Source organism: Lepidochelys olivacea, assembly GCF_965140295.1.
Source record: "Lepidochelys olivacea isolate rLepOli2 genome assembly, chromosome: 1".
In the NCBI taxonomy this organism is placed as follows: domain Eukaryota; kingdom Metazoa; phylum Chordata; order Testudines; family Cheloniidae; genus Lepidochelys; species Lepidochelys olivacea.
This window is the reverse complement of record NC_140411.1, coordinates 279,202,094-279,216,398: the sequence shown is the minus strand read 5'-3', so window position 1 is coordinate 279,216,398 and position 14,305 is coordinate 279,202,094. Positions and strand designations below refer to the sequence as shown.

Below are 14,305 nucleotides of genomic sequence, written 5' to 3'. Positions count from 1 at the left end.
GTCCCTCACGCTCCTCGTCGCGCTCTGGGCACGTCACCAAACAGCGCCCGCCTCCTGGCGGATAGATGGTGAACTCTGCTCGGTGTTCGATTCGCCAGCCTGACCACCTGAGGCAGGGCGAGCCCGAGCCGCCCGGCCGACAGACATCACAAATCGAGCACCGAGGAAACTTTCCTTCCTTCGGCATGTCGCGTTCCCTCGGCTCCCTCCCCCCCGAGCCGGCAGCGGAGACTGTGGCCTCCCGGCTGCGGGCCGTGGCGCAGTTTCTCAGGCGGGCGCTGCCGCTGTGCCAGGCCCACACGGTGGAGTTTTACACGCGAGGGCTGTGGGAGCAGCTGGTGGCTGTATCCCCCGAGACGGTGCTGGAGGTGTTGAGCGGGGCCGGGCTCCTGCGGCAGCAGCAGCGCCCCCTGGAGGAGGCCGCCGGCACCGGCAGGGCCGGGCTATGGGGTAAGTGCCAGAACCCCCATTCGGGGAGCGTTAGTGCCCTGCTGGTCCCAGGGTGGGCGCTGAGGTCACTCTCTGGCTGACTTTGCTCCTCGTGGCAGTGTGACGACGGTATGATAGGTGGCTGTCAAGGCCTGGTAGCCGGCATAGTGTTGCCACCGGGGCACCCTGCTGGGTGTTTTTCTCCAAGCCCCAGATCCTGGAGTCAGGTGATTCCATAGATGCTCAGCTTCCCATTAAAAGAAATGCCTGTAGCCCTCCTGACTGCGAGAAAAGTTTGACCACGGGACTTGCATGTACTAAAAGCTCAGACACCAGATGGCCAAGTTTAGAGGAACCCCACATTTATTGTTTAAAGGATCGTGATTTTTAAGCCAAGCTCATGATTTTTGATCGCTTGTGGTTGGCAGTGCTCCTTCCGCGGCATCAAAGGAGAGGCACTGCACAGCGTGAGGCTGCGGAATGGACATCCCACGCTGTGTTGTCAGGCTGCAGGGACATCACTGCCCCACCTGCCGCAGCAAGAGGGACAATCTCAATGAATTGTAAGATGGTTGGACAGTTTTTCAGTGCCATGTTATACTAGCATGTTCAAAATTTCATCGCCTTGCTATGCAACATCACAAATTGCCTCAAAAGCAGCAGGTACTTTCAGGATTGCTGCTGTTTGAAAAGAAAGTAAATCAGGAAACTCCTGGAAATACGATGGGACATGCAGTAACAGACTCTAGAGATAACATTTGTATTCATAAAGGAGACTTGTAGTGATAATGTACCCAGGGCCGCCTAGGCTGCTGAACAGGAATATAGCAGTAACTCTTTGTCTCCATCTTACTGGTGCAGCAATTGATAAATAATAATACTTTTAAGGGACTTAAGGTTAACAAGTTTTCATGCTGGCTGTGAAGCAGCAGTTAACTAACTGACACTATTCTTGGAGTTGTGCTGACTTCATCCATGATGCTGATGCTCAAACAGAAGTTTTGGCTTAATGAGATATTATATATGCTGAAGTTGTTAAAATGATGATTCACATCTCTGTTGTCTTGTACTGGGTTACTGTAACCTTTTCAACCTCCTGACTGCTCCTGTCTTCAAATCATCCAACACTGTTTAGGTAAAATCATTTTCTTTTCTTGTGCCTCAGATCTAGTCATCCTTCTCAAATTCAGTCAATGGCTCTTTGTCTGATTCTGTATCAGGTTTAAACTTGTTTTAATTGCTTTCAAGATACTACAGCTCCAGCCCAAACTATGAGAGATTGGGAAGGGCCACAAATGAGATCTTGGTGGGAAGCCCAGTCTCCTAGCTATACCCAGGAGCTGGAATTCCAGGGGACTGACCCTAGATCCTGCTTGTGGTGCCATCATTGGTATCAGCCTCTAGACATTAGTTACCTGAAAAATTTGAAGCCTTGCTCATTTTCTCTAGCTTCTGGAAAGTAGAATGACCTTTATTCTCTCATCGCTCTGCAAAGCCTTATAGTCACTGGGGAAGAAGATCTGCTTTAGGGGCGGGTCTTGTCCACTATTCTACTCATCCCCCCAGGACCTTTGCAAATACTCTCTGTCACTCTCCATTTTCGGGTTGTCCTACCCAGTAAGCCTGTTCCTCCCGCTGCTTGTAGTTTTCTCAGACAGCAGCAGTGTGAGGTTCACATATGCAGCCCACAATCTTTTGAATAGCATCCGTGAAACTCATCAGAGTTTTGGTAACTTTCTCTTTATGCTTCGCAAAGTTAAAAGCAGCAGCAGTACGTAGTCCGGGAGCATAATGTTGTAAAGTCTTATTCTGTGGGCAAGTTAGAGGCAGAAAGGTCAGGGAGATGTCCTTTGGTTCATAAAAACCTACAGACTCATAATTTCAATGGTATCATCCTCTGCAGCATGGCAGGGGGACTCACTGCCCAGGCCTGCCTCCCCCTCCAGGTCCGGGCCCCTGGTTGGTGGAAATTTGGATAATACAGTGTCACTGGAAATGGGCTGAGTTGGGTATCATTCGAAAGCTCCTTTTCCCCACAAACACAATGGTATTAAACACAACAAACCTAAAACAGTTGTGTAGATCTATATTAGAAGAAAACATTTAAAAAGCATGTTTTTTTGTAAATTATACTTTGAAACAGGGATGCATTGCTTACATATTAAAAAAAGACACTGATCTTTTGTAATCCTTGGAAAGTTAGCCTTGACATGTAGGACTGAAAACATTTATTCAACAAAGTAATCATTATAGTTGTCTCCATCTCTGGCACCACTTCTAGACACACTGTCACATTAATTCTTATCCACACCACACTTGCACAATTCTGTATGAGACAGGCTGCTGGCCATATGTTTACAGGGTGAGAAGCATCTGGTTTTTCCACATGACCATTTGATTAGTCGAAGGATTCATTTGGGAATACATAGTATTTCACAGATAACTGGTGTGATGAGTCCATTCTCCAGGACCCATACAAGTCCGATAGAAGAGAGTAGTTTTGGACATGCTCAATTATCCCCGAGCCATTCCATTGCTTGATAATTTGCCGTCCTGATAGCAGGTAAAAATGCACCCATTGTCAGTGGCAATTTTTCTCCATTTGTCTGCTTCTTGAAAAAAATCCACCAATGTAGCGTAAGGTTGGCCTTCAAATGGTAAACTTAGCATATGAACACCCCCAATGGATTTACATTTCATCAGTGACTGTCCAGCCACTTTTCTAGTGGCAACTGCAGTCAACTATCTTGCCACTTCCCCAGTGGTGACTCCCATCAACTGTCCTGCCACTTCCCCAGTGGTGAGTTGGAGAGACCCAGGCCCACCCACGACTCCAGGTCCCAGCCTACGGTTCTTGTGGATTGCAGCCTCCTGCTGCACCTCTACTATCGCTGCCTTTCCCTGGGCCATTTCCCCACAGCCACAGCATCCTCCTCAGTCTTAGCAGCCTGTCCAGAGCTCCTTCTCTTCTCTGTGGGTTCCTGCCTCTACTAAGCTGTTCATGGTTCTACAGTGTTGTCACCTGCTCCAGACGACTACTGACACTGAAGCTCTTTATATATGGCCCTGCTGGGCCCTGATTTGCCCCTCCTCACAGCCCCTCTCCTATTGGCTGCTTTTCATGCAACCTCCCTAGGGCTCTATTAATCCTTTATTGGCCACTGTGGGCCATTTGCCCCATCACAGAATAACATAGGCCACAGAATTTCACTTGGGAATTTCTTCATGAATACCAGAACTTCTAGTTGAGTTAGAGCATGTCTTTTTGAAAGACATATCATCTTGATTCAAAGACTTCAAGTGATGGAGAATCTACCACACTTCCTGCTAAATTGTTCCAATTATTAATTACCCTCAGTGTGCTTTTTTTTTTTTAAAAAAAGTTCCTTATTTCTAGTCTATTTTTTCTACTACTTCTTCCAGCGCACTAAATTTTGTTACTCTTTCCTTTGCTTGATTGTTTGCAGTAGAAGGCTCTTTAATCTTCCCCCATATAAACTGTGATCCTAGACTGTGATCAAGTCACCTCTTAATTTTCCTGCCGTTTGTTAAACTAAATAGATTGTGCTTCATTAATCTCTCACTGCAAGACAGGTTTTCCAGACCTAGAACCATTTTTGTAGCTTTTTCTGAACTCTTTTTAATTCGTCAACATCCTTTTCGAAGTGTGGACACTTCAAAGTGTGAACCAGAACAGGACACAGAATTCCTATAGTGGTCTCACTAATGCCATATACAATGGTAATAAGATATTCTTACATCTACTGAGTATTCCCCTGCTTATACATTCAAGGACAGTATTCACTCTGTTAGCTCACACTAATCCCTATCGTTACTGCATTCCAATATAGTTTCCCATCTTATGGTGTGCCCTGTATTTTTGATTCCTACATGTATGATGTTGCATTAGCTATGTTAAAACACGTGTTGTTCAAATGAGCCCAGTTTACAATGTGATCTGGATTGCTCTCTATAACTATTACCTATCCTTATTTACCATCCACCAATTTTTGTGTCCTATGAAAAACTTTACCACCAATGATTTTATGTTTTCTTCCAGCTCACTGATAAAGATAGTAGACTAGGAACAGATTGAGTCAGGAGCAGATCCTAGTGGGATCCCACAAAAAATGCCCCAGTTGTATGATGATTCCCCATTTACAATTACTGTTTGAGATCTATCAGTAAGCCAGTTTTTAATCCATTTAATATGCTACACTGAGTATGTATAACTTTTTATCATAATGGTGTGCAGTACTAAGTAACGAGCCTTATACAAATCTAAATAGATAATGTCAACAGTTACCTTTTTCAACTAAACTGATGCTCTCATAAAAAAAAAGTTTAGTTGACAACACCTATTTTCCGTAAAACCATTGTTGATTGGAATTATTTTTATCATCATTTAATTCTTTACTGATTGCATCCTGTATCATCCTTTCCATGATTTTCTCTAGGATCATTGTCAATCTAACTGGCCCTGTAGTTATCTGGATCATCCCATTTACCCTTTCTAAATATTGGTGCATTAGCTTTTATTTCCAGCCCCTGAGAATTCCCAAGTATTCCAAGATTGTTAAATGTCAACTTTAATAGTTCTGAGTGCTCCTGATGGAATTCTTTCAAAACTCTTGAAAGCTAAGAAATGAGCAGAAAATGTTTTAATGATCTGGTCAAGAGAGTGAGTGGGGGAATCAGTCCAAAGAGAGAAATCAAACAGCCGGTTAATGAAAAGATGCAAGAAGCAGTGAGGTCTGATCAGTCATTATAATGAAAATATAAGGATGAGATGACTGAAGAAAGAGAGCCAGACATTCAAGCTAAGAAACTGAGAAGGAACCAGAAAACAGTAAATAATGGCATCTCAGAGAGGGATGGAAAAGCCAAATGGAGGAGATGGAATTGTAGCAGGGAGAAGAGCAGCTTGGTCATCAGTACTGAGACCAGTACTGCTGTTCAGCATATCATCAATCTGGAAAATGAGGTAATAGCTATGTGGTGATATATGCTGATGATTCAAAATTATTTCAGGTTAGGGAGGACTATTGGGAACTCCATTTGAGTCTAAAAAAATTAGTTGATGAAGTTGTAGACAATTATGAATTGGAAGGAACAATTTATAATAGATGTGCCCAGTGGCAAGTTCTCAAGTACAAGATCCAGGCATCATTGTGGATTTCTCCGTGAAGATATCTGTGAAATGTGTATCAGTGTTTTTGGGTTTTTTTAAGTGAATAAAAGGTTGTATGGAGAAGAAAACAGAAAATATGGTAATGCGTTTATTTAAATAGATGGTTCGTTTCAATTTGAATAATGTGTTAAGTATTGGTCATATTATTTCAAACCCAAGATAAACAGAAAAAGAGAATGGAGAAGAGAAATGAAAATGATTGAAAGTATGTATAGTAGCTATTCAGTATTATGAAAGATTTAAAAGACTATGCTTATTTAGTTTGGGAAACAAACTGTGAAGTTATGGTGTATAAAATACTGTAACTTATAGAGGTACTGGTTCAGGGAATGGATATACTTTCAATGTGCAAAGGAATGTGACATTGAGGTTATATATCCAAAATGCATTATTGCAAATCTGGATAAAATTAGGTTTCCCATTACATATGGCAAAACCTTCACCTTCTAAGAGTTAATGAGAAGTTCAGGTCTGACTATACGTACAGAATCACCAAATTGTATAAGATGAATGGCATGTAGAAAACTATTCATGCACCCACTGTTTTTATTTAAATTGCCTTATAATAAGGGGACACTAAATGAAATTTAAAGGCAACACTGAGAGTGGATTCAGCAAAATGGATTCTCTACACCAAGTAAAGATTGCTAATAAAAATTCTAATATTTCTGCAAAGTAAAAGGTTGCATTTTTGAAAACTGGCACAAAACATTCCCATGTAATTTCCATACAGATCAGATTTTCATATAAAGAGCATATAAAGTGTGTAACCCTCATTTCATGTAGCTTACATAAATTCAGATCCAATTTTAGACATAGAGAATACCTGCTCTATTTTTCATGCATCTAAGATCTGACATTTATCAAGTTACATCTCATTTATCTAGCCATGATTTAGATCAGGGGTTCTCAACCTTTTCCTTTCTGAGCACCCCTCCCTGGGCAACGTGCTATAAAAACTCCACAGCCCACCTGTGCCACAATAACTGATTTTCTGCATATAAAAAACAGGGCAGCATTAGGGGGTAGCAAGCAGGACAATTGCCTGGGGCTCCATGCCACAGGGGCCACCATGAAGCTACCTTGCTCAGGCTTCAGCTTCAACCCAGGGTGGCAGGGCTGAGGGACCTGGGCTTCAGCCCCATGCAGTGGGACTTCGGCTTTCTGCCCTGGGCCCCAGCAAGTCTAATGCTGGCCCTGCTTGGAGGCCGCCCGGAAACCTGCTCGGACCCCTGGTTGGGAACTACTGATTTAGATGACTGTAAAGTTAGACAGAGATTTTCTAAAAAGTCTGTAACCAATTATTTTGCATTTTTATACTGTAAACTGCTCAAATACTCATGGTATAATTTTAACTTTTTGGCATGTTTACTGTTTGCCTGAAGACCTAGCTACAGGTGCATGAGCTGACTGGTTAATGGGCATTCTAGATTTCATGTGGTGGGTAATCTTAAAGTTAAAATGCTTTGAGAAATTCCCACCTTCGTGACATTTCAAAACAACATGCAGTACGATTCTCTACTTTGAGGAAACATTTCAACTGTCTTTGATATAATTGGGTTTTGTTTTGTTTTTAGCTGCCAGCTAAATAACAATTTAAATTGTTAGGATTATGTATACAGATGATAGCATGCTAATATTACATGATCTAAATATTTATGGTTGTTGTCCTGCAGATATTATTTAGTGATATAATAGTATTCAACGAAGTTAAGTAATATTACAGTGTCTTAGTTCCTTTTATTTCAGTGTATACTTGGAAACATACCTTTTAACAATACAAAAGCAGAAATCAGAGGGAGTGTTGTATTTTGGTACACCTCTACCGCGATATAACGCTATCCTCGGGAAATAATCTTACCGCGTTATAGGTGAAACCACATTATATCGAACTTGCTTTGATCCACCGGAGCGCGCAGCCCCATCCCCCTGATTTACCGCGCTGATTTACTGCATTATGTCCGAATTCATGTTATATCGGGTAGCGTTATATCAGGGTAGAGGTGAATTCCTATATTCATCGAAAAGCCTTTCCCCCCCCCCCAAATAGTTCTGCCTAATTAAGTAAAAATGATGCAGAAATGGATAGTTGGATGCATTTAACAAGTTCTATTTGAGGTTAACATTGGCACAATAAGGACATGACTATTTTACAGATAATTCTATAATGAGTTCATTGCATGCATTTCCAATACATTGGAGTTATTTATTTAGAGCTTTCACATATTACTATGAAATAAGCCAGATGAACCTATACAAAATAGGTCACTGAGCATAAGTGGGCAATATATATTTACCTTATTTATTTATAGATAACAACTTGCAATTGTTTTCACTTCCCCAGATTAAATGCAAATATTTCATCTAATCTTCATCAGCAGCTGAATTGCCCTTAGTAGAAAGAACAAAAATGTCTCAGTCACTAATGCTTGGTTTAGGATGGTAATACAGATGTGTTTTAGTCAGTGTGATCTTTCCCATCACATTGTTAAAGAAATGCATAGATCCGTAGTTAACAAGAATTTCTTGTTTTCATAGATTCATTATAGTAAAATTATTTTCTCAAACTATGCTATTATTCCTGTTTGAGGGGAGGAAAGAGTAACAGTACCATTGTAACGACAAAGGACATATTTTCCCCAAGTTTTAATTTTATTTACTGATGTTAGCAACCAGTATATTTAAAAGATAAGGAATACCTCTACCTAGCCAGATGTTGCAGAAGGAATCACTCAGAAACCAAAATGTGTTTTCAGCATATGTTATATGTTTCGTTGTTATGTTGCTGATCAATTTGGGAATATACTCATTTAAAGTTGTGCAATGCTCCCTTATAAAGTTGTTTGGCAGCCGCCTGCTTTGTCCACTGCTTGCCGGAAGAGCAGCCTGTTGCAGCTAGCTGGTGGGGGCTTGGAACCAGGGTGGACCCGCAGCCCCGCTATCAGTTCCCCGCTGCCCTAAGTTCCCTGTGCAGCAGCCGCCCAGCAGGCTACCAATTGCCACAGTTCAGCTGTCCCTCCCCCCGCTGCCATGTGCTGCTCCTACCCTCTGCCTTGGAGCTGCTCCTGGGAGCCTCCTGCTTGCTGTGCAGGGGAGAAGGGAAGAGGGGGGCTAATGTCAGGGTGTCCCTCTCCCCCCTACTTCTGCCTCCCGCTTACCCCTTCTCCATATAGAGCAGGGTGGGGACAGGACAGGGCTCAGGACAGAGAGAGCATGCTGGCTGCAGCTGCTGTCTCAACTTCCTGATTTTTTTAAAGGCAATATACTTAGAATGGAGTCAGCTTACTTAAAGGGGCAATGCACATCTCTCTCTCTCTCTCCCTCTCCCTGTCCCACGCACAGGGTGTGTGTCTCTGTGTCTGTCTGCCATGCTGTCTCCCTTCCCTCCATTCCTGCTGCCTTGTAGAGTGTGAGGCTACATTAACAACAGTGTGTTAACCCTTGAGGGCTCAGCCGAATGCTAGTTCATCATTTAGTAGTAAAGCATTCCCTGGGAAATATCCCAGCCTCTTCCATCCTCTAAGTTCACCACCTCAACCAAGCTTTACAATCATCATTGCTGTGTACAATATTAAATTGTTTGTTTAAAACTTATACTCTGTGTGTGTGTGTGTGTGTGTGTGTATATAATATATATATAGATAGAGAGATAGATATAGAATATAGTTTTTTGCCCCTATGTACATTAATTCTTATGGGGAAATTGGATTCGCTTAACATCGTTTTGCTTAAAGTCAGATTTTTCAGGAACATAACTACAACGTTAACTGAGGAGTTACTGTATATGTTACAGAGATGAAAGTTTATTCATATTTGTTTCTTATTCATTTTGCATATGCTAAAGAAGTATTTTAAAATATAGCCTAAAGACTTAAAAATCTATATTTTTTTAAAAATGGTTAGTTAATTTTGGATTATTATACGCAAATGAATGGAAGAAATAAATTGTGTGGGAAAAAGGTTTCTTATAATTGTCCTGAGACCAACATATTTTTTTAAAAAATATAGTAATGGCTAAAAAAGACTCTATTATTGGAATCCTTGTCTTTATAACTCATGATTGTATATGCCAGGTTTATCAAAATGCTGAAAGGAAATTTACTGGATGTTGGTTAGTCTGCAAGAAATCTAATTCTAAGATAAATAAATTTATATATATAATATTAGATTGGATTGGAATTTTCACAAGTTTTACAATATAAAGTAGTAACATTTAAAACATAATAATGTCTATGAAACAAAATTGGAACACCTCCTCCCCGAGAGGAAAATCAGGTTGTAGTTTTTTCCTCCTGGCAACACTGATGAACAGCTGGCTAGTAGAGAAATCTCTCTGCAGTTTGAGATTTAATACTCAATCTCTGTCATACTCCCAACAATTGCTGGCCTGTAGCCTTGGTTGTTGACTCCCCCGACCTTTAATCTGGATCTCTTGCTTGACAGATTAGTGAGTTGTCTGTACTGTATTAAACCTAAGGATTTCTATGCAATTTTTATTGCTTTTGGCTATACTTATTTTGTGGATTTGTGTGAATTTAATGGAATTCTGCATTCAGTCCCGGGGAATTGAAAATAAGTTAAATGAATAAACCTTTATTTTAAAAATACATATTTTTATTCAGTAATGTTGATAAGGAAACAAAAAGAATCATGTATAGTTTCACTCCTTGAAACAAACCTAGGGCTGATTTTTTCTGGCCAACAGTGTAGAGAGAAAGTAGAGAGAAATTACTAGCACTGTCGATTAATTGCAGTTAACTCACGATTAACTCAAAAAAATTAATTGCAATTAAAAAAATTAACCATGATTAATCGCACTGATAAATAATAGAATAATAACTGAAATTTATTAAATATTTTTGGATGTTTTTCTACATTTTAAAATATATTGACTTCAATTACAACACAGAATACAGTGCTCACTTTCTATTATTTTATTACAAATATTTGCACTATAAAATGATAAACAAAAGAAATTGTATTTTTCAGTTCGCCTCATAAAAGTACTTTAGTGCAATCTCTTTGTTGTGAAAGTACAACTTACAAATGTAGACTTTTTTTTTTGGTTACATATCTGCACTCAAAAACAAAATAAGGAAAAATTTGAGAGCCTACAAGTCCACTCAGTCCTACTTCTTGTTCAGACAATCACTGAGACAAACAAGTTTGTATACATTTGCAGGCGATAATGCTGCCCGCTTCTTATTTACAATGTCACCTGAAAGTGAGAACAGACATTCACATGGGACTTTTGTAGCTGGCATTGCAAAGTATTTACATGCCAGATATGCTAAACATTCGTATGCCCCTTCATGCTTCGGCCACCATTCCAGGGGACAGGCTTCCATGCTGATGATGCTCATTTAAAAAAATAATGTGTTAATTAAATTTGTGACTGAACTCCTTGGGGGGAGAATTGTATGTCTCCTGCTCTGTTTTACTCACATTCTGCCATATATTTCATGTTATAGCAGTCTCGGATGATGATCCAGCACATATTGTTCATTTTAAGAACACTTTCACTGCAGATTTGACAAAACGCAAAGGTACCAATATGAGATATCTAAAGATAGATTCAACACTTTAGCCAAGGTTTAAGATTGTACCTTCCAAAATCTGAGAGGGACGAGGTGTGGAGAATGCTTTCAGTGTCTTAAAAGAGCAACACTCCGATGCGGAAACTATAGAACCTGAACCACCAAAAAAGAAAATCAATCTTCTGCTGGTGGCATCTGACTCAGATGATGAAAATGAACATGCATTGGTCCGCACTGTTTTGGATCATTATCGAGCAGAACATATCATCATCATGAATGCATGTCCTCTGGAATAGTGGTTGAAGTATGAAGGTTTATATGAATCTTTAGCACATCTGGCACATAAATATCTTGTGATGCCGGTGCCATGCGAATGCCTTTTCTCACTTTCAGGTGACGTTGTAAACAAGAAGCAGGCAGCATTATCTCCTGCAAATGTAAACAAACTTTTTTGTCTGAGCAATTGGTTGAACATGAAGTAGGACTGAGTGGACTTATAGGCTCTAAAGTTTTACATTGTTTTATTTTTCAATACGTGGGGTTTTTTTTTACATAATTCTGCATTTGTAAGTTAACTTTCATGATAAAGAGATTGCACTACATTACTTGTAATGGGGGACTTGAAAAATACTGTTTCTTTTGTTCTTTTACAGTGCAAATATTTGTAATCAAAAATAAATCTAAAGTACATTTTGCATTCTGTGTTGTAACTGAAATCAATATATTTGAAAATGTTGAAAACATCCAAAAATATTTAAATAAATGGTATTCTATTATTGTTTAACAGTGTGATTAATCATGCAATAAAAATTTTTTAATTGTTTGTCAGCCCTAGAAATTACATTTGTTTTTTTTAAATATAAAAGTGTGTTATTTTGTAAAATATGAAATAACTGTTATTGTGCAATTTCACAGTGAAAGTAAATACTGTACTAGTAGATTTATGATGTATTGTGTAGTAGCACTCAGTCCAACACACTGACATAATTTTTCATTTATAGCTGGATCTCTAGTATATTGAACACTACGTTTATGAATGTTTTCATTCTTATCACAGAGGAATAATCAAAATAATCTTTTAAGAGTATCTGTGTGTGTAGTGTTTGATTCCTGGTCATATGAACTGCTTGAGCCAACTTCTGGTGCCACTAATCCGTCTGTGGCATGGCTCAGAAAGGAAGATTCAAGCCTTCTTCATGCCCTTGTCCATCTTCCTTTCATCTTTCTGTGCATCCCTTGAGTACAGATTGCTATTTTGTTCCAGCAGTTACAATAACTACTCCAGTTTTAACAATAATCTTAACTAAATTGATTTTAAACTAAAGTAAGAATTTACTGACATTTTACAGAACAGAGAGACACCAAACAAAAGGATTGTTAGGTAATACATGGCTGCTCTGGTTGCTGGGCAAAAGTCTTTTCATGCTGGGCCTAAAGTTAATTACACAATAGTTGCAGATTTTACATAACATAAATGTATTAGTTCTGCGACAGCTCAAGCTGTGACTGTTTCTCCCAGCACATCTTCCCAGCAGAAATATGTCTGTGCTTAGGTATCCAGGTCCTTTTATAGTTCCCCAAGCTTTGAAGTAAAGGAGTCATCCATTACATTGCAAACAAGCGTTTGATTACTTCACCTCTCTGATATTAGATTGTCCTGTTTTGTTTGATTTGAAGGTATCAGAAGGATTCTTTATTTCCCTTCTGTGATTTCAGAGTGCACAAATCTAATTTCCTCTTCTTCCTGTAAAAAAAACTTGTATTGACTTTTTTTTTTTGTAATGAACCTTTGACATTCTTCCTTACATTGTTTCAGTATTTCTGTATGTTCGTGTTCCTGTTTTTTTGTTTCAGACTATATCAGCATCTTGCATAAAGTTTTGTTATTTGCAAATTATTGGATCACTGATTTGCCTCAATAATACAAAACAAGCAAAGTCATGTATGTAATGCAAAAAGCACTCTTTAATTTTGAAGTAGAAAAATAAAGAATGAAAATTATAAGGACAGCTACTGAAACAATTTAAAAGTGGATAGTCTGATTATAGCCTGTCAGAATATTTATTCTTACTAGGGCCACCTATTGCCACCTGTAGTCATGTCTTGGGAGTACCTTGCTCCCCAAGTAAAACTACTGAAATCAATGGGACTGCTTTCAGTGGATCAAATTGTGTCATGACTTGTGCGGTCATGAAAAGAGGTAAGGGGGCTTACAGATTGTGAGTAGCAGTTCAGTAAAGAGAATAGCCTCTGCAGGAATGCTACTTCCTCCCCTTGTACAGGTGAGTGGAGCAGGTCAGGGTGGCTATACCTGTGTGCCAGGGGAAGAATGCTGTGTCAGGTATAAACGCTGTGCCAGCATTATCCATGAGATCCCGGGGGAAGCCCTAAGGCAGTTTGAGTTTCAGATTCACAGTCTGCCTTCCAGTAAACTCCAGGAGCAGCACAACTATGTGTTGCCCTAGATTCAAAGCTCATGGCATTTGAGTCCAGAGTAAGGTACGGTTCAGGGTGAGAGAAGAGTAGCAAAATCTGGCCTTTATTAAAAAGATATTTGTCTATTCTAAAATAACAGGATTGTAACAAATAATTGAAGGTTTTCTTCAAAGCTTTTGCCTCTTGAATTTGGTAGATTATTTTAGATTTGTTCAAAATTCTATTTTTTGCCGCTAATGTTGTTACAAAGCAGACTCAAGACTTCTAGGCACATGTGCACCAAACAGTGCACATGTGCTGGCCCTTCTTGTAGTGCTTGTGCTGTTTATTATGCAACTTCTAGTAAAATGATATAGATTTATTTTTTATAATATAACTTTTAGTTATGATAATTAACTTTTATTTAGCGTGTTACATTTTCAAAGTGCTGTAGGATCATTAATTAATGACTGATAGTGGGTGTGGGGAAAATATTTGCATAAAATCTTGAAAATAAACAGGTTTCAGAATAGCAGCCGTGTTAGTCTGTATTCGCAAAAAGAAAAGGAGTACTTGTGGCACCTTAGAGACTAACCAATTTATTTTAACATAAGCTTTCGTGAGCTACAGCTCACTTCATCGGTTGCATAAAGTGGACGCCTCCAATGAAGTGAGCTGTAGCTCACGAAAGCTTATGCTCAGATAAATTGGTTAGTCTCTAAGGTGCCACAAG

The 14,305-nt window shown here is 39.5% G+C and overlaps 1 protein-coding gene across 2 annotated transcripts in view; it reads left to right on the top strand.

The window, feature by feature from the left end:
* Positions 1–65: 65 nt before the first annotated feature.
* METTL25 (methyltransferase like 25) overlaps positions 66–14,305 on the top strand; it is a gene marked incomplete at its 5' end in the record, with an annotated part of 99,196 nt that continues 84,956 nt past the window's right edge. For both annotated transcript variants that reach the window (XM_084616747.1, XM_084616748.1), the window contains one exon: positions 66–450. In XM_084616747.1, coding sequence (XP_084472873.1) covers positions 66–450 — 385 coding nt within the window. The remainder of the gene's footprint in view (positions 451–14,305) is intronic.